This window comes from Xiphophorus maculatus, chromosome 14 (assembly GCF_002775205.1).
Source record: "Xiphophorus maculatus strain JP 163 A chromosome 14, X_maculatus-5.0-male, whole genome shotgun sequence".
In the NCBI taxonomy this organism is placed as follows: domain Eukaryota; kingdom Metazoa; phylum Chordata; class Actinopteri; order Cyprinodontiformes; family Poeciliidae; genus Xiphophorus; species Xiphophorus maculatus.
The window spans coordinates 27,628,196-27,653,947 of NC_036456.1; the positions used below are offsets into that span (position 1 = coordinate 27,628,196).

Consider the following 25,752-nt stretch of genomic DNA (forward strand, 5'->3'; position numbering starts at 1 on the left):
TTAAAGTTCCATTATTCTAATATGTATTTAAGCCAATGTATTACAGCTGATAGTGGTGCGAGCAGAACAACAGTGTACCAAACAGAGCTAAGGGTTGCTAATGCTAGCTTTAGCAGCTGGAAGAAACAACTACCATTTAGTATGACTCTGGATCTTTTCAAGATTATCTCTAAAGAGGAAGAATCCTCTGTCTATGGGTATGAGTGGCTCAGCCTTGTAGAAATTCCTCCCTCCACAGGATCTCATCTTGCCAGTGGTTTAATAGTTTGGATTTTGGGATTTGGGAGTTTGTTCCAGTTCCTTCGTTCTGTGTTCAGTTCATTCCTTTTCCCCTTGTGCCTATGATAAATCCCCACACAGGAAATCTTATGCTCTTTCTTCTTCACAGTTGTCCAGACTTGAGAAGGCAGTTTATTTCCTCATTGAGATCATTCTACTGTTTCGTAACTTTGTTTTCCAGTACTTGTCAGTTCAGTTCTGGTTGGACCGGTCTTTACGCCTGGAGCCTGTTGCTACAGAGCAGGAAACCTGCCTCAGTCCAATGCAATCAACTCCAGCTTCTGGTTTTTGTTGCCTCAAAGCAGTTTGACTCTTAACCTGAGTTTATAATCAAGCTGTGTTGGTGTAGGGCATAGCACGACCCACATTTGGAGGCCTAAAAATTATTTATATTATAGGATCATAAGTTGACTCAGATCATCGGGATGGCAGAAAGCGGAGCAGTCGGTGAGTTTATTAAAGGTTTTATATGAGTTTAGATTGTTAAACATTTAGTAAAACATGGCGCACATAAACTAGGTTTCCTACCGGATTTGTAGCCATAAATATGTTTATTTATAGGACAATTAATTGTAGAATAAACATATGTTTAAGTTTTAGAGCCATTTGTGAATAAATTGTCCTTTTAACGAAAGATTTGCTTGTCACGCAGCTTTTACTCAGTGTTCTTTTCACTTTCATTATTCACTAGTTACAGCTGGCATAAATAAATGTCATTGGGTAACTGTTCGCCTCTAATGTGATGTATAAGATTTATTCTATTGTGCATTAATTACAACATTTGTTCTGGTCTTCCTGTCTCTGTGTAGGATCAGAGAAAGGACGGGGCAGAAAATACAGCATGGACGTTCCTCCAACAGGTCAGATTTCTATCTCAGTACCAGTGTGTGTTTGTCTTCATGTAAATCTGGGTTCAAATCATTTCAAACAACTTTCCCATAATTTTAAAACATGTGCCTTTTTAAATTAAAGTCCCATTACAATTATTTTGCTGATATCTTTTAAAAATCACAATAAATGTTTTCCATTCTGCCAGTCTAACATAAGCATGTGTTCCCAACAGATCTTTCTGAAACAAAGGTTCAGTTAATATAATGAAAATTTTGAACAATTAATCAGTTATTGTTATATTTTTTATTATAAATCTGTTTTGCAGAAGCTCTGAATAAAAAACTAAGCAAAAATTACAAAGCAAAATTTAAAGAAAGAAGTTAAACAGTAATTTGAAAATCAAAAGCAACATTAAAGCAATAAAATGTGAAATCTTTGATTGAATACTTACAAACTAATTAAAACTCGTCTTATGGACTTCCGGTTATGGCGTCTTACTGATCAGCTGCTGGGCTCTGAGCTCCGACCAATATATCCTGCATTTAGATATCTAGACCACTGCTAAGATATTTTTCGTACGAGCAACCTATCTGGGATTAAATTCAAACTGCCAAGATGCCGAGTAAACACAAATTAAAAGCGAAAACAACCAGCAAAGAGGGATTCGAAGGCGACGCTAGCAGCGAAGTGGAAACCGAGCACATGGAGGAGGCTAACGCTAGCTCCCTGACCTCTGAAGCTAACCTCCTGGAAGCAATTCAAGCTTTGAAAACTCACTTTACCAGGCAACTACGGGAGATTATAACTTCGAATCAAGAAATTAAAGCCACAATTGGAGTATTCCTCGAGAGGTTTACCTCTGCATTAGCAACCAGGAGGACGGCGTCGCCTCGTTAACAGGCAAAGAAGCGTCCATACAAAAGAAAACCCAGGATCTCGCTTTGAAGGTGGACGAGCTTGAAAACAGAAGCCGGAGATCCAACCTGAGGCTCGTGGGTTTACCAGAGAAGACAGAGTAAGGGGACATCGCTGCTTTTCTGCAGACCTGGCTGATGGAGGTCCTGGGGCGGGACGCGTTTCCATCCCCCCCATTATCGAGCGGGCCCACAGGCTGCAGGGCCAGAGAGCTGCAAGCCGCCCGCCACGCGTGATCATCGTGAAATAACTAAACTATCAAGACAAGATGAGGGCGATGACTGCAGCCCGTCTGAAAGGAAAGATGATGTACAACGGCGGCCATGTGATGTTCTTCCCTGCTATCCGCGGATGTGGTGAAACAACGGAAACAAAACGACCTGGTGAAACAACAACTCCGTAATCTGAATATAAACTTTGGACTGATATTTCCAGCAAAGATGAGGATTTTCCACCGCGATAATTGCTTCCTCTTCCCCACGCCAACGGAGGTGGAGGAATTTATACGGAAAACAAGACAACAAACTGACGGGTAACCACATTTACAGGCTAGATGGCGCCAGCGAGGTTTAATAAGGATCAATACTCCAATTGATTGGTGATCCTGGACGATACACAGTTCGACTAAGTCTCCCCCTCTTAGCGGTGGGGAACAATTTTTTAGATACCATGGTCGGGGTTCGCATTTTAAGGTTATGGAGCGAGTTGTTTAAGTAAACGTTTTTTCTGCTCCTGTTGTTCTGGGATCAGTAACAAAGCCAAGTCACAGAATAGAGGGGAAGAGGAGGTGGAGATTCCCACTGGTGGGAAATCTCAGGAAAGTCTTTTGGGTTTGTAAATGTTCAGTGTTTTCAAGGTGCAATGTTCTTCAAGTTGTAAATCGCAAGTTCCTACAGTTGAGACAAAAAACAGAAAGAGCTGATAAATGGACATTAAGTAGATGAGTACTGAGTCCATTGTTGATGTGATCTCCTGGAATGTAAGAGGCCTTAGGAAATTGATCAAACTCAAAAAGTAATGAATAGACTTAAACAATACCATCCAAAAGTGGCTTTTATCCGAGAAACACACTTATTTACAAACGAAGTCGCACGACTAAGAAGAAGATGGCCGGGTCAAGTATTTTCAAGCTCATTTTCTCCACATGCTGGGGGCGTGGCAATTCTTCTTCATAAATCTTTACCTATTTGTATAAAAAAGACTATCATAGATCCTGTTGAGAGATTCATAATAATCCAAGCCTCATTGATGAACCAAAATTTTATTTTGGTTCACCTGTATGGTCCTAATATAGATGACCCTGACTTCTACAATAATTTGTTTCTCTCTATTACAGCTTTCCACGGTAATGTAATCTTTGGTGGAGATTTTAACTGTACCTTAGATCCTAATCTCGACCGATCATCAGGTTTAGATTTGTCCCACCCTAAAAGTAGACGGGTTGTACAACATTTTATGTCTGAACTAAACTTAAGAAATATATGGAGAGTACAGAATCCAACAAAGAAAGAATATTCTTGCCACTCAACTTCCCATAATAGCTATAGCCATATAGATTATTTCCTAATTTCAAACTCCTTGGTTACCAGAATTAAAAGTTGTGCCTACAAAAGCATATTGATCTCCGACCACTCACTATGCATGCTTAAATTTTCACCATTAATTGCGTTTAAACTTAATCCTATTTGGCGATTAAAACCCCACTGGTTGCAAATGCCCAAATTTCTGAAATATATTGAGATAAATATTAATGATTACTTCAGCTTTAATAAATCTGAGACTACAGCATCTATTAGATGGGAAGCCTTTAAGGCTTTTATACGGGTCAGATGATAAGCTACACAAAAAATAAAGCTAATAAAACTATCATGGAAATGCTAAAACTTGAAGAACAAATAAAAGAGACGGAGCTTGAGATAAATCTAAAAGGTTCTAAAGAAAAGCAACAAGAACTGCTAATATTGAGAGCAAAATATGACAAACTATCTACTAACAAAGCTTCATCAGAGATATTCAGATTGAAACAATCCTACTATGATCAGGGAGAGAAGGCAGGAAAACTTCTAGCGTGGCGCATTAAAGCTTTGCAGAATGAGAGGGCAATAAATGAAATTACAACTGCAAATGAAAACACTACTGATCCTCAAAAAATTAATGATCTCTTTAAAGATTATTACTCAAAATTATATATGTCTAAAGGGCACATACCACAAGTATCACTAGACTCCTTTCTTAAGTCTGTAAACATCCCCACACTTAGTGAAACAGCTAAATCAGAACTAGATATGCCAATATCTATAGATGAACTCTCAAATGCAATAGATAAATTGAAATCAGGAAAATCACCTGGTCCAGATGGGATTCCTTTGGATCTATATAAAATATTTAAAAATGAACTACTGCAGCCCCTCTATAATATGCAATTAGAAAGTAATACCATTAAAGAATTACCTCCTTCCTTGCGAAATGCGATCATAACAGTTTTACCTAAACCTGGGAAATCTCCCACTAGATGCGAATCCTTCCGACCAATCTCACTTGTAAACTCTGATGCCAAAATAATATCTAAAGTTCTAGCAATCAGGCTTGAGAAATGTTTACCATCCCTTTCTGACCCTGATCAGAACGGATTCATAAAGGGGCGGCAAGTTCACCACGGTATCCGTCATGTTCTGAATATAATTCATGCTAAATATGAACATCCTGATACAGCTTTGCTTTCACTTGATGCAGAAAAAGCATTCGATAGAGTGGAACATAATTATCTCTACAAAGTTCTCTCTCAATTTGGTTTCGGTAGTTATTTCATAAACTGGATTAAAATACTTTATAATAAACCCTCTGCCTCAGTTATAACTAATAACATTGTATCTAAATCATTTACTCTAGGTAGGGGCACACGTCAAGGCTGTCCCCTCTCACCCTCCTCTTTGTTCTGGGAATTGAACCATTGGCTATTGCCATAAGGAATAATCAAAACATACATGGTGTCAGAATAAAAAATATTGAGTCTAAAATTGGACTATTTGCCGACAATATTATTTTAATGTTGTCCAATCTAAATTGCTCAATCCCCCAACTACTTAAAACTATCAATGAGTTTAGTTATATTTCCAGTTATAAACTTAACGAATCTAAATCCATCATCCTATTTTTAAATCAGACTGAAAGAAACAATCCTCCAATTCATACAACATTTCAGGTGGCAAAAGACAGCCTTACTTACTTAGGCATAAAAATTACTCCAAACATAGATGATCTGGTTCGGGCAAACTACACACCGGTGGTTAACTCAATAATGGAATCACTTGATAGATGGTCTACCTTACCTATATCTATGATTGGCCGAATGAACATTCTCCCTAAATTTCTATATCTTTTCCAGGCTATCCCTCTTAATCCTCCCGACGGGTTTTTTGCAAAAATTCAGACCATCCTAAATAACTTCATTTGGAACAGTAGACGAGCCAGATTACGCTTATCATTATTATATCTTCCATATGACAGAGGAGGGCTAGGTGTGCTAAATTTCAAGTGGTATTACTGGGCTGCTCAGCTCTCTAGCACATCCTGCTGGTTTTCAGCAACTGTTCTGTCGTGGGTAAATATAGAAAATATAAATACCACTGCTTTATCCCTAAATTCATATCTATACTCAAGGAAATGCAAAGAGTTATTAAAAAATACTTCCAACCCATTTGTTAAAAACACTATCCGAGTATGGTATGATGTACATAAATTCAAAAATGAAATACCAACACTATCCCAATTCTCCCCGATCTGGGGCAACATTACATTTGAACCAGGTAGGAAAGACATGGGTTTTAAAACATGGTATGCTAAAGGTTTATGCAAAATTTCAGATTTATTTGATAAAGGGATTATGATGAGTTTTGAAGATTTGAAACAGAAATTTGACATTCCAACTAAATATTTTTTTAAGTTTATGCAAATCAGAGGTTTTGTCTTGGGTACTCAAAAATCTCTAACATTACCTAGTGTTACTTCTATAGAAGAATTGGCAACACATTACCTTTTGAAGAAGGACCTAATATCCTGCTTTTATAACATCATCAAAGACAGAATCCCAGACATCCTCACAACACAAAAGACTGGCCTGGTGTGAAGACTTGAAATGTAATATATCAGTAGAGGAATGGCAGAGGGCCTGTCTGAAGGCACAGACACAGTCTATTAATACTCAATTTAAGTTAATCCAATACAAATGGTTGATGAGAACATATGTTACTCCAACATTACTAAATAAATTTAATTCCAACATCCCGGATACATGTGGTAAATGTGGAGATAAAGACAAATTGATTCACTGCCTTTGGGAAAGTCCTGAGATTCAGAGTTTTTGGAAGGAGGTTTTGGGTAAAATTTCACTCATCATTGGTACTAAACTCAATCCCTGTCCTGGTTGTGTGTCTTAGGAATTTTTCCCACTCAAACTCAAATAAACAAGGTTGATCAAAAATCCATAATTTATTGCTTGGTGCAGGCTAAATATAGTATAGCCAGGTCCTGGAAATCTGTAACCAGACCCCAATTAAAGACTTGGATGTCTACATTATCAAGCTCTCTTGCCTTGGAGAAACTCACCTTTATGATTAAGGGTAAATATTGCGTGTTCAAAAAGATATGGGAAAAGTTTTTGCTATTCTTGGAAAATATAAATACTCATAATGATGACTGACTGAATGTACTCTAGCTAATTTTGCTTATATTTATATTCTTTTAGTGGCTGTAAGTCTGTTATCCTCATGTTAATTCCAAATGTATTCACTTGCTCAAAAAATGTATGAAACTGAAACACTGATGTCGGGATGCCTAGAACCAGGAAGGACGATGCCATCACCTCATATTTAGCTTGTGGACTGTGATTAAATCTCTTGGACTAAGTCTCAAATTACACCCCACAGATTACACAGATTATAAACTTAAAGTACTCTGTCTCACTGCAATCAACTAATGTTTGTCACCTTGAATGTTTAAGTTGTTAATGTGTTTTCTTTTGGTTTTGTTAGGTGTTTTGTGCAATTGTGAGTTATTTGTCTGTGTCTCTTTTGAAATGTAAAAGACAATAAACAGATTTTTGAAAAAAAAAAAAAACTCGTCTTATGAAAATCAGTTATACATATCAAGCTTATCATTATAATGCAGTTTTATACAGTCCCTGTATTAAAAGCAACATTTGCTTAACTTGCCTGCCAGTCTGAGTCTCTTGAGTCCTGGGGCAAAATACTGAAGTCTCAGTGCATTATTGTAAAAAGAATAAGTTAATATGTAATGAACAACCATGTTATTAAGTCTAGCTTATTCAGTGTTAGGCTCACTTTAACTTTGATAAATGTAATTCTTCTTGATTCTTTGAATCAAGGTATTGACAAAAATTTACATTGCGTACGCATTACATTGTTGCTGCAGATTTGCTGACTGTTTATCAGTGATGAAAATCTTAACATTAACAAGCAATTAGACAGACTAATAAGGTGACATTTGACTTATTGTATATTTGCCCTGACTCTCTCTAAAAGCAAAGTCCAAACCAAAACAAATATAAACATATCAATACAGTAATGAAGGCTACCTGTATGGATAACGCAGGAAGAAGCAATTCACCCCCCCCCCCCCCCCCCACACACACACACACACATATACTGTATATGTATGTATATATGAGACAGATAATCTGTGGGAAAATTCAATCTCCTCCACTTTCTCCCTGTGCTACTATTGTAGTCTGCAAAAATGTGCTGCTTCTAGTCAAAAACACCTAATCATTCAGGACGAGGGTCTTAGCAGCGCCAACCAGCCTCCTGTTCTTTGCTCAGTGTGCTAACGGTGGAAAAACAACTTACTGTTACAGGAAAACTATTTATCTGCAGTCACTGATGACTCAGTTAAGAGTCATCTTAACTCTCATGGCTAGTGCCATGAATGCTAACTAGTCTTAGCATTCATGGTAGAGGAAGCAGTAGAGTAGCAAAGTGAGCATGAGTGATTGACAGCACTAAAATCCTCCTCCTGGCTCTGGTTGTGTCTGACCAAGTGTTGTATTTCTGCATTTAGTACTGGGACCAGGCTTTTAAATCAAATGCACCAACCCCCTTAGCAATCAGTGTCTTTGGAAAGTAGACGATGCTGCGCTCTCATGTAATGCAAGTAAAATCTCTGGTGATAAGCTTATAAGCTGTTTTTTTTAGGTGTGCTGTGTTGGTTTATTTTAATAAAACACAACTAGAATTTCTATTTGCTTTTAATTGAGACATTTTTTAGAAAGCAGTCAGACGTTAAACATAGGGGTGAACATTTTGACGGCTGCTGTTGAAAGCTTTGAGCTCCGTGGGGGATAGAGGCTCCAGCACAGACAGTTCAGAAACAGTTCAGAATGAGAAAAAGACATTCATACACAGATTAAGTTCTGTTTTAGACTGTCTACTGCTAGCAAATCTATGTCCATACTGGACGGGACTGGACGCTTGCTGTATAAATTTTAATCTCCTTTTCTGTGTTCCAGTGTCTGACTTAAGGCTGGTGCTTGTTGGGAAGACTGGTGTAGGAAAGAGTTCCAGTGGAAACACCATATTAGGAAGAGAAGCTTTCAGAGCAGCGACCAAACACTCCTCAGGTAAAACTCTGAAACACACAGATGGACCAATACTGTCCAAGTGCTTTATTTTAATAAACAAGTCACAAATTTACATTACTGTACAGTTCTTGCAGCACATAAGCAACCTTACATCAGTTTGGATGACTTGTTGCTCTTTGTTTGCCTTGTGGTTAATCTTATCTTTTCTTTACAAAATTATTGTTAATTTGCAGTGTTTAATAAACAGCTCATTATTGGTGTATGTGACTCTTTATCCTCCAAGGAGCAGGGACATACAGTACAGACCAAACGTTTGGACACACCTTCTAATTCAATGAGTTTTCTTTATTTTCATGACTATTTATAAGACAAGAAATCCCACTTATTAACCTGACAGGGCACACCTATGAAGTGAAAACCATTTCAGGTGACTACCTCTTGAAGCTCATCAAGAAAATGCAGAGTGTGTGTGATAGGTATTTTCCTTTCGAACCTAAATAAAAGAAAGAACCACAGACAACGTATATGAATTTTACATGGAGCTTTTGCAAAAGGGAAGGCTCTACCAAACTTCTCCTCCGAGCAGTTCTACAGAGCGTTCTGATCTGCTCTCACAAGGACTCCTGTTTTTATTGTCAAAGAAGAACAGGCAAGGGGGCAGTCAGGAAAACAACAGAGGTCGTAAAGCTTCTAACCCAAACATCTAAGAACCCAGTTCCAGATGTGATATCTGATCAAAGGTCTGAGCCCGGTTCAAATCTCGGTCAGTACTGTCAATAAAACAAAATACGACTGTTCACAAGTAGTTACTAAATTAGGAGGTGCGTAAAGTTGAACCGACAGTAGTGACCTCCATACACACGTAAGGAAGAGAACACTTTAAACAGAAAATCACAATGATCTATAGGCTGAATGTGAACTAAAGTAAGAATAAAATGATAATACCAAAAAATCTCTAACATTCCCCCCTTTTTATCATTTCTTTATGCGCGTAAACCTTATGCAAAAGCTAAGCATAGAAAAGAAAAGAAAAGAAAAGAACCAATAAATGCAAGATTTTTTTCTTTTTTTTTTTCTCTAAGCTAAACACAGAAAATACACAATGAATAATTGGAATATAATGCAATAAATGAAAAAAATAAAAGAAACAGCAAAAAATCAAAAGCAGTTTTTTCATCCTTAACACCACTTGTTTAACATTTTCAGTGTAGGAATCATTCAGCAAATGAATTTATCTGTTTATTTATTACAGGACTTCATCATTGTTCAGAAAATCGTCAGAAACTCGAAACAAGTCATCTTCAGTTGTCTCATAAGATGCCTTTGCCAACTGATAGTTGATAACAGTTGTGTTAATTGTTTTAAACATCATTTTTCGTAGACAAGGAATAATGCAACCCATAAAAAGACAGAACAGAACTAAAACAACCAGAAAAGGTGTCACGAGCTTTAACAGCAAATTCCACCATGGTCCAGATGTAAGCCATGAAAGCAAATCAAAAGAGGTTGAGCCGCGTGTTCCACTCTCTACATATTGTCTGAGATCTTCCAGCTCATATAGAGCATCAGAAATAGTTCCTCCAGTACCTGTTTCATCAGGTACAAAAGTACAGCACGTTGGGCCAATGATTTTGCAGACCCCTCCATGAGGGGCAGTGAGGAAATCCAGGACAACACGATTTTGCATAACCATGTTTCTCAGTTCAGTCAGTTCTTCCATGGTGCCATTGGCCAGCTGGTATGTGCTGTTGATTAGTCGCAGTAATCCGTACCTGTTTATCTCAACGTGGTCCCGAATCTCACCTATTCCAACCCACGGAAACAGGCTTTGCATAAATTTTTCTCCGCCGTTCCAAATCCTGAATTCCCATGGAACTCCGGTATGTGTTGTGAGGCCTCCCCATCTTTTGACCTCTGACATAACTGTTCGTTTGGAGCGGGTGTGTAAATCATCCTGTGTCGGTTCGCAGTATGTGTAAACTCTATTACACAAGTTCCAGGGCAATGTCCCTAGAAAAACATTTCCATTATTATAAACACAGTTCCCCAGAGATCCTGGTTTAGCTCCTGCTAACGAAATGATCTCTGGTATTTTCCATACAGTTTGTTGAGATGACGAAAAAGGAAGTACATCGTCTGCAAGTGAACAATTCAAAAATTGAAACAGTCCTTGCACAGCCTCACCCATCCGGAGGTCAGCTGAATAATCCTTCTCACGTGGTCTGTCTCCCCTTAGGGGCGGGACGCGCCGTGGTCTGGTGCTTAGAACATAGAGACACATCTGTTTGTCGTCTGTAATGTTACCTGGTCGGAGACCTGAGTTGTGTATGGAAACTGGCAGCTGCTCACACACGTAGCAGTTCACAGCATGTCCTTCATAAGCAGTTCTATTCATCAGTTTCCACCACAGGTTGGTGCTGTAGTCATGTGGGTGGAACTCAGGCTCACTTCCTTCTCCAAACATCAAACATACAGCAGTCACAGCACAGTAGAAGATCCATCTTGCATATGGAGTCCCCATTACTGCTCGGCGTGCAGAGATGTCAGAACCCCCAAACTAAAAGAGTGAGAATCTTAGCAGTTCTTCGCCGGGTTTGAGACAAACTAATACTAAAAATTAGAATGCCTGTGTAGCCCGGAGGCTAAAGCCCACCTTCCTCTCTACTCCGAATTAGGGGTCCAACACCCTCTGCCGCTTACAGTGACTAAGATGTATCCAGCTGGGTCTTTCAGCAATCTTTACAGCTGTTGGTGTGGTCATCAGCACTTGGAACGGTCCTTCCCACCGTGGACTCGCCCAGTTCTTTCGTTTGATGACCTTTATGTAGACCCAGTCACCTGGCTCAAGTGAAATGGTCTCCTGCATAGGAAGAGAATCAGAAGGCAGTAAATTCGCACTGGACACTTGTCACAGTCTGTGGGATGCCATGTGTTGGGATAATAGTTTTACAAATAGCCTTAGCTACTGTCAAAGCATCTGCATGCTTTGCTAGAACTATTTCAACCCATTTAGAAAAAGCATCAATCATCACCAGACAATATTTATATGACCCACTTTGTGAAAGTTCAATAAAGTCCATGTGCATAGTTTGAAAGGGATAAGATGATTTTGGGAACCTGCCTCGTTTTGGACTTATGTTTCCCTGAGGATTGTATTTCACACAGACTGGACATGCGGTACAAAAAGATTTTAAGTAAGAATTTAAACCATACGTTGTGAAATGCTGCTGTATTATGGTTTCCATCCCCCCTGTTGACACATGGCAGCGCCCATGTGATACAATTGCTGCTGCTTTAAATAAAGACTTAGGAAGCACTGGTTTGTCATTAACCTAAAAAATGTTCCCGACATTCATTTTTGCACCCTTAGTTATCCACAGCCTTTTTTCAGCCAGTGGTGCATTGTCCTGCATGTCTTTTAGTACTGTTTTGTCTATCATTTGTTGTTCCCCTTCAGTCTGTGCTGAGAAAATACCTTTCCCATGCTTCCCTGCTGCAGCTTCTTTAGCGATTTTATCAGCTAGTCTGTTTCCATTTGAAACTTCATCTTTGCCTTTTGTGTGAGCTGCGCATTTACATACAGCTAGTTTAGTTGGGAGTTGTATTGCTTGTAAAAGATCTTTAAGCAAAGATGCATGCGTTATTGGTCTCCCAGTAGAGGTTGTCATTCCTCTACGCTCCCATTGTTTCGCAAAATAAAACAGCGTAGAGAAAACATACTGGCTATCTGTGTACACTGTCAGGTGCTTGTCCTTAGCCAGTTCGCATGCCCTTTTCAAAGCAATCAATTCTGCTGCTTGTGCAGAATGAGTGCTAGAAATTCTTTCTGCTTCTATTATTTCGTTCGGCAAAGCAACAACAGAATAACCTGTCTGGTTTTTACCCATAGGGTCCTTTGAACATGACCCATCAACAAACCAGACTTCTCCTATTGCTAATGGGGTGTCCTGTAGGTCTGGCCTAGGAAGCTGCAAATGCTCGGTAGCTTCTAGGTAGCTGTGCGGCGTTCCATCACATGGTAATGGAAGCAAAGTAGCTGGATTCAGGATCATACACCATTTTATTACAATGTGTGGTTGTGACAAAAGTGTCGCCGTGTACGAAAGGTGTCGTGCTGGTGAGAGCAAATTCATTTTGCTCTGCAAAAGTAGAACATCTACAGCATGTGGAACTAACAGCTCCATTTTGTGAAACAAAACTATGTCAGCCGACATGTTTACTGTTAACGCTGCAGCACAAATTGCTTGCACACAGCCTGGCAGAGACTGTGCTACTGGATCCAGCCTTTTTGAGTAGAAAGCCAATGGTTTTAGCTTATCACCATGATTTTATAGTAACACAGAGGTCATAAATCCGTTCCTGCAGTCTATAGTTTGAACAAAGATTTTTTTTTTTTTTTATAGTTTGGAAGAATCAAAGTTGTTGCCTGCATTAATGCTTGTTTAAGTTCAGCAAATCTTTTTTCAGCTTCTGGATTCCAAGTTATTTTGTCAGTCATGGCCATTGGGGTGCCATGAATCAAATCCTGTAAAGCCTGTGTTTTTTCAGCATAGTGTGGAATCCAGGCTCTGCAGTAATTGCAAAGTCCGAGAAATGACATCATTTGCTTCTTAATTTCTGGTTTAGGAGCTTCAGAAACTGTCTCTTTTCTCGCTTTTTGTATCTGCTTCCCCTCAGCAGAAAGTGTGTGTCCCAAATAATTTACTACTTCCCTGACCCACTGTAGCTTATCATTGTTTACTTTGTTCCCTGTCTCACAGAGATGGTGCAGCAGAGCGAGTGAATCTGCTCTGCATGCTTCCTCGCTTTCAGATGCTATTAACAGGTCATCAACATAAATCAAAAGTTGACTTTTTTCTGATATTTGAAAATCAGACAAGCAGGCCATAATTGCCTCGCAAAATATGCTTGGACTGTCCGCAAAACCTTGGGGTAATCTGGTATAAGTATACCCCTGACCTCTGTAGGTAAATGCGAACCAAAACTGGGAGTCTGGGTGAATGGGTACAGAAAAAAAACATTGCTGAGGTCAATTACTGTGAAGAATTTATTGCTTGGTCTTAGCGAGTTTAACAACGTGTGTGGGTCTGGGACATTTGGTGCTCTCGTTTGTACTGCTTCATTGACTGATCGTAAATCTTGAATCATGCGCCAGTCTCTTTTGTTTGCCTTTTGAACAGGAAAAATAGGTGTGTTACAAGGAGAATCTGAACACTTTTTAATGATTCCTCCTTTTAACAAACCTTCGATTACTGGTTCAATCCCATCCAGTGCTTCCGTCTTTAAAGGGTATTGTTTTACTCTAGGTCTCCAACTAGATTTTGCTTTAATTTGCACTGGAGGAATTGAACCAAGTAATCCAACATCAGAGGGACCTTTTGTCCACATGTGTTCTGGAAGCTTAGCTAATTCAGCTTCTTCTTTTTCTGTCAAAAATATGTTCATGTGTCACTCAAATGCATGAACTTGAGCTGTCCCTGTAACAACTTCACAAAGTGATTGTTTCCAGACATCACAGCTGGGGCTGTAGCTCCAACCATCTTCACCTTCTTTGAAATCAGTGGCTTCAACACCCATTTTGGTTCTGTTACCCACATCTGTCCATGTAATATTATGCGGCTTAAAAAGTGAAATGTATGGGTTTGCAGGTAACTTATACAGCTTTGTTTGACTAGTCGGAAGGAGCACAGTCACAGCTGCATAAGACCTTCGGTCTGTGAACATTTCAGTCACAGCAAGTGTCACAGGATTTGTTTCTAAAAACGTTTGCACATAATCATCCTGTGGATCATTTAGGATGTTCATTTTTACATGCAACTGATTATAGTTCATTTCTGTTTCAGGTGAGTCCAGCTGTCCTCGAGCTTCTCTAAGAAGCTTTCCTGGGACATGAGGATTGTCAGCTGGCTTTAGATCATATGAACAGTAGATTTTTTCATCCTTGTGAACTGTGTACAGATCAGAATGTTTTAGACTGACAGCTCTCATGCCATCTTGTACAGGGACTACTGCTATCCCTAATTTTGTCATTAGGTCTCTACCTAATAGATTTGTCGGACATTTAAGTGACATTACAACAGAAGCTTTTATTTTAATTCCTGTCTCAGGATCTTTAAAAGATGTGCTTTTTGACATATGTTCCCTATGTGTTTGTCCATCATAAGTGATCCCACTGTGAACTTTGAACTCCTTCTCAAACCGCAGACGAAAATCGTCTACGTCCTCTCCAACTTTTTGTTTAATTCCTGACAAATGGCTATAATTCGCCCTTTTACGGAAATTTGCTCTAACTCTCTCACACAACGGGTCCCAATGTGCTTTAAATGCATCAGAGAGAGCAGGGTTAGCTCCTGGAGGGTAAATTTTGGTAGGTGTTAGAACTGACACTGGGTCTGTGGTCAGTTTGGTACTTGGGGCTCGTGCTGGAGTGAGAGTTGGAGGAGCTGAGGGTGGTGGGGGCTGCATACTTGGAGAAGGAGTTTGAACTGCACTAAATATGGGCTCATTATCTTCTGGTCTTACAAATAAGATAGTGGCTTCCTCACTGGTATTAAAAGGTGCACTCGGCTGTCTATCCACCGAGCTTGGTGACACTGAGACAAGGGCAGACGAATCTGCCGCAGCGGTTGGGGGAGGAGTAGTCGGCCGTACCTGCTCCCCCCGTCCCACCGAAGCATTCCGCCTGTCAATGTCTGCTGGCCTTATAAATAAGTTATTTGATTCTACAAGCTTTTTGTCTTTAACCTTTTTAATTTGTTCTTTCCGGTCCATGGCTGCTTTTAACCATAATTTAGCACACCTTAGTTCATCCTCCTTTTTAGCCCTTTTTATCCCCTTTTTTTTTTTTTTTTTTTCTTGCTACACTACTCTCCAAAATTCCCACAATTGCTTGCCATTGATCAATTTTTAGCTTCCCATCTATTTTATTTTTCTTTTTCCATTTTTTTTTTATTTTTATTTTTTATATATGTACAATGCTACCAGAAAATCTGGACATCATGTACTTTTCATCCCCTTCGGGGCCCTCAACGAGTGAGGAATTACAGGAATTTGTGTTTCCCATTGTTTAAATCTCTTGCAATTGTAGCTTAAAAATACTAGTATCGCGTGCTCTCTCAGAGAAAGTGCTGTAAGTCAGCGCTCAGTGCCTCCTGAAGAACAGGCTTCTACTTGGAGCTGAGCTCCAAGCGGTTCTTCACTTTGGATTCTAATTCCGAAGGCAGAGAGTTTTACTCCCAGAGAGAGAAACACCATTCACTCCTTCATGCACACACAGCAACAAAACAGCAAACAAAACACCAATAGCAGCACAGCAAATAACAAACTTTCTATCTACGTGAGGACTTTCCCTTAAGAGGCGTCCTCTAATTAAGGAGGCTCTAAGAGCCTGTCCTTTTGCCTTTAGTTGAAACTCTCTGTCAACTGGGACTCTAACCCTTCATTATTCTTTAGTCAAATTGAAATGTTAATATTTGACAAGGACTCAAACCTATATTTCTTTAGTCAAATTAACATTTGACAAGGACTCAAACCTGTATTTCTTTAGTCAAATTAATATTTGACAAGGACTCAAACCTGTATTTCTTTAGTCAAATTAATATTTGACAAGGACTCAAACCTGTATTTCTTTAGTTAAATTAATATTTGACAAGGACTCAAACCTGTATTTCTTTAGTCAAATTAATATTTGACAAGGACTCAAACCTATATGACTTAAAATTCACCTACGTTTCTGTAGTTTTCGGGTTGTCCAGTCGGATCTCGTCACTCCGCCGTTAGCAGACAAAGTTGGATACGTCGCTGGCCCAGCGAAGAATATGCTTCCTGGGTTTTCCTTTCCAGGTCCAATTGACTCTGGCCGTGCACGGATTCAACGCGTCTTCCTCTGCCTGACAGCGGGGGAGGTGAGAGATCCCGGGTTTCGGCACCAAATAATGATAGGTATTTTCCTTTCGAACCTAAATAAAAGAAAGAACCACAGACAACGTATATGAATTTTACGTGGAGCTTTTGCAAAAGGGAAGGCTCTACCAAACTTCTCCTCCGAGCAGTTCTACAGAGCGTTCTGATCTGCTCTCACAAGGACTCCTGTTTTTATTGTCAAAGAAGAACAGGCAAGGGGGCAGTCGGGAAAACAACAGAGGTCGTAAAGCTTCTAACCCAAACATCTAAGAACCCAGTTCCAGATGTGATATCTGATCAAAGGTCTGAGCCCGGTTCAAATCTCGGTCAGTACTGTCAATAAAACAAAATACGACTGTTCACGAGTAGTTACTAAATTAGGAGGTGCGTAAAGTTGAACCGACAGTAGTGACCTCCATACACACGTAAGGAAGAGAACACTTTAAACAGAAAATCACAATGATCTATAGGCTGAATGTGAACTAAAGTAAGAATAAAATGATAATACCAAAAAATCTCTAACAGTGTGCAAAGCAGTAATCACAGCAAAAGGTTGCTACTTTGAAGAAACTAGAATATAAGGGGTATTTTCAGTTGTTTTACACTTTTTTGTTTAGTGCATATTTCCACATGTGTTATTCATAGTTTTGATGCCTTCAGTGTGAATCTACAATGTCAATAGTCATGAAAATAAAGGAAACTCATTGAACTAAAAGGTGTGTCCAAACTTTTGGTCTCTACTGTAGTTTTAGTTTATCTGAATTGTTAAATAATGTTATTGGTTCAAAACCAATCAAAAGCCACAGGGCCATCATAAAGACTGCTTTCATGCTATGTGTGTGTGCCATAACATCTGCTTTGTAAATCTCTCTGTACCTTTACGAACTATATTTGAATTTTTGTTCTTTAGAGACCGCTGAATGCTCCAAACAACGAGAAGAAGTGTTCAACTGGATGGTTTCTGTTGTCGACACTCCCGGCCTCTTTGACACGTCTCAGTCTGACGAAAAAGTGAAGAGAGAAATCTCAAAATGCATCAACATGTCGGCTCCTGGTCCCCACGCCTTTCTGCTGGTAATCAGAATTGGACCATTCTCTAAAGAGGAGAGAGATGCTGTGATGAAGGTGATGGAAATTTTTGGAGAGGAAGCCTGGAAGTACTCCATGATCCTCTTCACACATGGTGATGTGGTGGAGAAGTTGGACTTTGACGAGATGTTAAAGGAGGCTGGAGCCGAATTGAAGGAGATCTTAGAGAAGGCTGGAAATAGATACCATGTCTTCAATAACCTCAGAGCTAACAATCGTCGACAAGTTCTTGGTCTGCTAGAGAAGGTTGAGGACATGGTGCAGAAGAAAGAAGGAAAGTTTTACTCTAGTGACACATATGAAAAGGCAGTAGATATGCTGGATCAGAAAGAGCGTGAACGCAAACTGTTCTATGAGAAAAAACTGGAGGAGGAAGTGGAAGCTGTGAGGGCAGAGTATGAGTGGCTGCTAAAAGAAGCTAGAGAGGATAAAGAGAAGCTAAAGAAAAGGATGGAAGCTGAGCTGAAGGAGTTGAAGCGTTACTACTCTGCCTTGGAGAACGGAGTCCGTCACGTTGTAGAGCAGCTGGCCAAAGATGATGATGACCAACTTCTGAAGAGGTTTCATGAAGTCTTGAAACTGAACTGAAAAACATATGAATGACTGGTTTGTTGGACACCTTTTCAGAATCTGAATCCTTAATTCAGATTATTTATCTTTGTAAATAAAATCTTTAACTGTAGGTATTGGTGTAATGTGTATCGGGTGTGTATTTGAAAGTCACAGAATTTAGATATATAACTACTTAGATGTTATATAACATGTTTTGACAGAAATAAAAAGAAAATGTAATTCTTTGTAATTCATCCTCGAAGTATAATTTTTTTCTTTAATTAGAGTTCTTAACCTTGTTTTACCCACTGTTTCCATTTTCTGTTTGGCATAATTTAAATATTTATTTCTTCGGTGGGGTTAAGTCTGGCGGCTCACTATGCTTAATTCATTGAAGGAAACTCTGAAAATTATTACTTTTATTTAGCATAAATTCCTTCTGATTTTAGTGGCCATAATTTCTCATGATTTTTAATCACTGACTTTGGAAGAAAAAAACAGCAGCAATGTTCTTCACAGCAGTTAAAATGCTGATTTGATAAGATATAATTCTGCATGTGACTATTGGTGATTGCAACAAAACTGATGCATTAGAATGAGTTAAATTAAAAACACTGAAATAAAGCTTTTTAACGTAACCGGTTTGAATTTGTGGTCACATTATATTATGCATGTGATCACTGACTTTTAACTAGCAACAACATACAAACGGACAGGACACCCTGGTTGTAATTAAAGCAGGTTTGCCAGTTTCTGCTCTAAAGTACCTTGATTATAAACTCAGGTTAAGAGTCAAACTGCTTTGAGGCAACAAAAACCAGAAGCTGGAGTTGATTGCATTGGACTGAGGCAGGTTTCCTGCTCTGTAGCAACAGGCTCCAGGCGTAAAGACCGGTCCAACCAGAACTGAACTGACAAGTACTGGAAAACAAAGTTACGAAACAGTAGAATGATCTCAATGAGGAAATAAACTGCCTTCTCAAGTCTGGACACCTGTGAAGAAGAAAGAGCATAAGATTTCCTGTGTGGGGATTTATCATAGGCACAAGGGGAAAAGGAATGAACTGAACACAGAACGAAGGAACTGGAACAAACTCCCAAATCCCAAAATCCAAACTATTAAACCACTGGCAAGATGAGATCCTATGGAGGGAGGAATTTCTACAAGGCTGAGCCACTCATACCCATAGACAGAGGATTCTTCCTCTTTAGAGATAATCTTGAAAAGATCCAGAGTCATACTAAATGGTAGTTGTTTCTTCCAGCTGCTAAAGCTAGCATTAGCAACCCTTAGCTCTGTTTGGTACACTGTTGTTCTGCTCGCACCACTATCAGCTGTAATACATTGGCTTAAATACATATTAGAATAGTGGAACTTTAAGGTGTACACAAGTTAAAGTATTGTGTTAAATTCTAAAGTTTTGGAGAGAAGTTGTTTGTGTTACTTCTGTAAATGTGTGCAGTGGTTGATAATGACAAGGCCAGAGTGTGGATCCACTCCTACTGTTGTCTAAAGCCACACCAGGTAAGACTGACAGAGACTGGGAGCTATTGGGTTATTACTATCTAATGATCATCTGGTGCTCTGTCCTGGTCATTTTGAATAAAAATCACTGACTTCATTAATAGTTTACCTTGGCATTTAATAGTTATTCATAGTGAGATCAAACCTTTGTTAAACAACCCCTCTAACACTGACCACAGTAAGACTTTTATCAGATGAACAGTAAAATTTAACATCTGCCTGCTGCTGCAATATAAGATGGAGCATCGGAAGCAACGACCATCCACATTTCATGAAAACTACTTGTGTTTGCCTTTATTTTCATTTATTACTGGTTAGACCGGCATTTGTTTTGTTTTGTTTTTCCTTTGTATCACAGGTACTCTGTCTGAACTCCACATCTTGATTCCTTGGTTTCTACATCTAGTCTGTATCTCAACAAATGTATCACCATGTTGTTAAAGGACTAATAATTACTACAGCATTGTATGAGTACTAAAAGAAAACTAAAGTCCATGTTATGAAAAAGTGGTAGGAGCTGTAGTTTATGGATAATTACCTTTAATTCTCACACTCTTTAGTCAGATATTAATTTCATTTTTGAACATTTGTCAGTCAAATAAACGAACAGAATCCAGTTTGATTCAAAGAAAATTGAAGCGCTTACACAAATTAGAAATCAGAAAACAGTATCTGATATATGCAAATATCTTTGTTAGCAATCTTGGTTTTGCTGTCTTGCCAAAGAACACGTCTCTTGGCATTTGGTTAGGGGAATCTGGGTTTAAATTCATGAATGTTATATTTTTAGATATCAAATCTTCCTCCAGACTTGGGGTCCCTTTCCATCTCCAGTTCAACAGTTCTCAGGAGCTGTTCCAGAATCAGTAGTTCTGAAATATCTTTCACATCTTTGGAATCACAAACATATTTGATGTTAAACCCAAAGAGAATCTATGTTGTTAAGAGGAAAATGAGAAACACCTGAAACAGCAATGCATTCATGATGTCCTGCAGTAAGACTCATTAACAATACATGTGTTGTTGTTTTTTTTTTAAAAGGTGACCTGCTTACAACTTTGGGTAACACTTTATTTGATGGGATGTGCATAAGACTGACATGACTGTCATAAACATGACATAATGTCATGTTGGATTTCAGACCCACAAGCAGAACACAATTCAGGAGAGGAATATACAACCCATTCTCACTCCCAAGGCGTCATATATCGCAGTTCCTCAGTTTACCAGCAGGGGGAAGCAGGGTTTTTGGAGGCCCGTGTAGAGGCGCCGCTGCATCCTTCCCTCACTCTTTATGTTGACTCCTGTGTTGCTACACTGAAGCCAGACCTTCTCTCACGGCCGAGATACAAGTTTATCTCCAACCATGGGTCAGTTTACATAAATCAAAGCAACATTACAATATAATAGCTAAATTTAAAAATCTAAACTTGCCAGCTATGACCCACTGAGGGACAATGAAGGTTATTTCTACTCTCTGAATGTGAAATGATTGTCTTTTATGTAACATATTGCATTTGAATTGATTCTATTTGTTGTGGTTTTCATTTTATAATGAAAACTAACAAAAACAAGGGACATACAGGCTTAATCTTTATGTTCTTAGCTTTGTAGAGTTAACCATTTAGTTAGCTTAATAATTTAACCAGATATTAATGCGGATGGATATTTAAATCCCATATGTGGACCCAAATCTTTTTATGATATTCTTTTGAAGTCTAAACTTGTTTTTGGGTTTAATGTTCCATGAAATAGATTAAATCATTAAAAGTCCAAACTTTGACATTCACTCTAATGAGGATATTTGTACTTTTTGCTAGAACTTTATAAACCAAATAAATTTTAACACCTTTGCTCTATATGTAGGATAAAGTTACTGTGTAGCTGCTTGTTTTCCGTTACACAGTACTACAAAGCAAGTATTTTCCAACAAACAATTTTGAAATTTTAGAGGAAGACTTGATCATTCTTGTAAGCTGGTATGTTTCTGTAATGTGAGCTGCTCTGTTACAGATGCATGATGGACAGTTTACTGCCAGATTCGTCCTCCAGATTCCTGCCTCGGGATCAAGCTAACAGACTTTGCTTTAGCTTCAAAATGTTTAATTTCAACCAAACATCTCCAGAGCAGGTAGATAAACATTTGCTGTTGTAATAATAATGTGAACATATATAGCAAACATGTCTTTTTCCCCTGTTAAGGAAATATGATTATTTTAGTGCTTAATACAGTTAATCTTAAAAGATATATGGAACACTCTTATTTTGAACAGGTTTGTGTTGAGCATTTAAAACTAAACCAGAGGGGTAAGCATTCAGAGACACAGGAACCAAATGCAGATTAAGGGAGATCTCTCAATGGGACCCCCACTGTGAGGCCAGGCCACAGGCGAAGCCATAAAATTAGCATTTTCCTTGGGAGACAGAGACTTTAGATTTCTCAGGTATCTGTGAGGTCTTATCTCAGGTCGTTCTGTACTCAGAATGACCGTGGGAGCCACAGGGGGTCAGGGCCAGCTATCCGCTCTTTTGTCTCGTCAGAAGACAGATGTTCCTTTGATCTTGGCCGTAGATTGAGGGGAGTTCCAAGTTTCTCTGGGAGCTTCCAGTTGGTCAACAAGAGGAACGCCTAGAATGCATAAATTAAATAGAAAAACACCCACTCAGTATAAAATTTAGTGTCACCACTGAATTTGCAGAAAGTTGCCATTTTTTTGCTTTTTTTGCATTGGCTCTCTCTCCAAAGACGTCTTTGCTGTTTGTTTGTCTTTGTTTCGTGTTTGTTTGTCTCCCCTTGTGTGTCTTTATTTTTATGAGAAAAATGCATATCTCTGTTCCTCTGCAGCTTTGTTGTTCATTGCTTTGTATGAGATTAAACTCTGTGATCTGTGACGTCAACACGCTTTGTTGTTGCTTTCACTTTAGAGCACGCCGCCACTCGCCGAGGATCCGGGAAAATTAAAGAGGAAAAGAGCCAAACGTTTTGTCCAAAGCTAGCATTAAATTATCCTCTTTTTTTACACCCCCTAGATGTTCATAAGCTGCCATCTTAGAGCCACTTTGAAACAAAAGTCTCCAAGCTGTCATAATAAAGCCTGTTTCTTCCACAAACCCACATTCAGGTCACTGAGCTGTTTATAATATTTAGTTTAGTCTAACTTCTTTATTCTTTCTCAGTTCAGCCTAAAATCTGCCAGTGTATATGTATTTTGTTGAAAGATGCTTTTGGAGATTTTTTTTTTCTGTTATTCAGATGGTGGTCAATAGAGGGAGACAGCGCTCTGTGTGAATGCTGCAACACTGACTGCTCAGGACTGGCTGGAGTGAAGAATCACGGCCATCCAGAGACAGGTTACTGAACGCTTCATAAAATAACAAGCGACACGAGATGCGACGGCACCGACTGTCTCCTCAGCGCGGCGTACCCGCCAATGACCTCGCTCACAGCCAGGAGGAGGAAATCATGTCCCTGCAGATGAAGCACTCTGAGCACGACGCTCACCACGACCTGGAGCCCCTTCGACCACATGACATCCTGCGACCCGCCTGCCCGCCCGACTACACGCTGGCGCTGCGCCGGGCTCCGGACGATGTGCCTTTGATGATGCCCAACACCATCACTATGATCCCAAGCACCATCACCAGCATGCAGCCTCTTCATGCCTTCAACACCTTCCCCTCCACCGGCCACAACAACACCCTGCCACACCCCCACTCCACCACAAGGGTATAGTAGGGACTGGCCCACCCAGCACCACCTAAAGACAGGGAGTACTGGATCTCCTACTGATCTAGAAGGGAGGCCTGTGGTTGAGGGCCTTCATTCTGTTCTTACATTCACTTGTTTCTCAAAAAGGGACTCCACCTCCTCCATCATGTGCTGTACAGCTTAGCAGGAGACATAATGAACTAAAATGAACTGCATTGGAGCAGATGATCAGCTAGGAGGTGACGTCGATCTTTCAGACATACCTTTTCCCAGGAGGGTGCACAGTTTCCAGTCTAAAGAAAATTTCATTATGGGTCCGTTAGCAGAGCAGGAACACGTGGTAGCTAACATGGCTGACAGGAGTCACCGTTGCTGTCTTTGAACATGCGCTAGCTTTAGCTTGTTTTTATTTTTCATTTTCTTACCGCCTGGTGGTTGGGGAGGGCTGGAAACGGGTTAATAGGCCAAGCAGCTGCTCCAGGCTGAGATTTTATAAACTACTTGTAACCGGGTGGATTATTAGTTTAAATTGTGCTTACATAGAATGGTTGTAAATTCCCATAGAAGGCGGGTCTTTGAACGCATCATGCCCCGTGTCCCCGCCTCCACTTTCATGTCGCAGCGGTGTTGGGCTCATTAGCATATATAGGCACCAGGTGTGCCAGCCAAAGACAGGAGTCGGGTCCATTGTGGCAGCAGTTTGATCCGTTGGCTGGCGCCGTGCTCGATGAGCTGCTACACCAGGGTTTGCACATTGTGGTAAATGGATTTTTGTCACCTTTGTCTGGTTCTGGGTAATGTTGAGTTGCTTTTTATAATGTTGACACTGACCTTTTTAACTGCTTTTTAGGATTCATTTTAGTGGCTGTTTCACTGTAAGCATTTGAAAGTAGCTGTTGGGAGGCCGATTAAGGTACTACTTTTTCATCTTACCTTATATCGCTGTATTATTGTCAGCAGATACCTTATTGTCATTGGTATTGCAGGAGGCTGACATTGCATATTATGCTCTCACCAAGGCGCGATTTTTCTCGGTGTTTCAGTTAAGTGGCTAACTAGATTATCCTCTAGAGCTGGAGGTGTAGCAAAGCACCACAGAACCAAAACCAGAGTTTATATTCCTTCTTTTAATGAATTAGCTAATGGGAGGTTTATTCTTTTCTTTTGTGTAATATTATTTTGTGTGATTAATTTGGGTTCTATTAGTTTGGTTTGCAGTGTTTTGTGTGTCTTAGATTGCTCTCTGTGCTAAATTAGGTCTTAATTAGAATAATAAAGTATATTTTAATATTGTGAAGGGGAGTATAAATAAAATATATTTTTGTATGCTATTCGTTTCATCATTTCGAGCCAGACTTACTTGAGTATTTTTAATTGGGAAACCCTAGACTACTTAAATAGATTTGAGAGGTCTACTAGTTGGCTTTAGGGCCACGCCCTCGGGCATGATCCGGGGTGCTTTCCCCCCGTGTTACATACTGAACGGGAAATGTGCACAATGCAAATCACATGAGTGGACAAAGTCTGCAGATCAGGACCCAACAAGATAAACGGACATGCTGTGGCCAAGAGGAGGATGAAGGAAAAACTCGCACAGCCTTAAATGTTGAAATTTGAACCAGAAGAGAAAACAAGCTGATCAAAAGAAGATTAAAAACATACAAAGACTCTTTCTGTCTGAATTATTAGCCAGGAGGACGACCTGCTAATCTGTCAAAATATGAACTCTTTTGTTCTCACTCCTGTGGACTAAGGAGGTGGTAACAGGTTGTGAAGTCGATCCGATCACAGCAGCTGGGAAGAAAACATTAGTCCTGGGTGTGGTGGTTTGTTTTATATGTTAGCACTAGAGGGCGCCATTGTGGCAGATTTCATTCAGTCCAGAGGAACGGAAGACAAACAGTCCTGGTGGGAGGATCGATGGAGATACACAACATCTGGATCAGGATCAAAACTGTACATTTTTAAGTGTAAGAATCAAACAGATGAAATATTTGTAAATATTAAGTTTCTTGTTTTGTTTTGTTTTGGTTTTTTTGGGGGGGTGGATGAATGATATGCTTATTTGGTGACGACAAAAGACAACAGGTGCAGTTTGCAATGAAAACAAATCAAAGCAAGGAAATGAGTATTCACTCATAATCAACAGGAAAAGATTTAGTTTTTAAACTTTTGACAGACCATCGTCATGTAGATATGCTGTAGCATCATGATTCAACCTGAATCAGGAAAGTTTCTGTAGCAGAATTTTACTAAAAGCCTCACACAACAAAAACCCCAAAATCCTGAAAACATGACAAAATAGTCCAAGTCTGAATTATCTGCATGGGATTTTTTTTATTTATGAAACTTTTC

At 39.4% G+C, this 25,752-nt stretch overlaps 1 protein-coding gene across 1 annotated transcript; it reads left to right on the plus strand.

The window, feature by feature from the left end:
• The first annotated feature begins 541 nt into the window (after positions 1-541).
• LOC111611243 (GTPase IMAP family member 7-like) lies at positions 542-18,413 on the plus strand. The gene is made up of 4 exons (XM_023347137.1): positions 542-726; positions 1,089-1,139; positions 8,549-8,659; positions 17,433-18,413. Exons 1-4 carry the CDS (start codon positions 705-707, stop codon positions 18,197-18,199), a joined length of 951 nt encoding a protein of 316 aa, XP_023202905.1. The 5' UTR covers positions 542-704; the 3' UTR covers positions 18,200-18,413.
• The last annotated feature ends 7,339 nt before the right edge of the window (positions 18,414-25,752 follow it).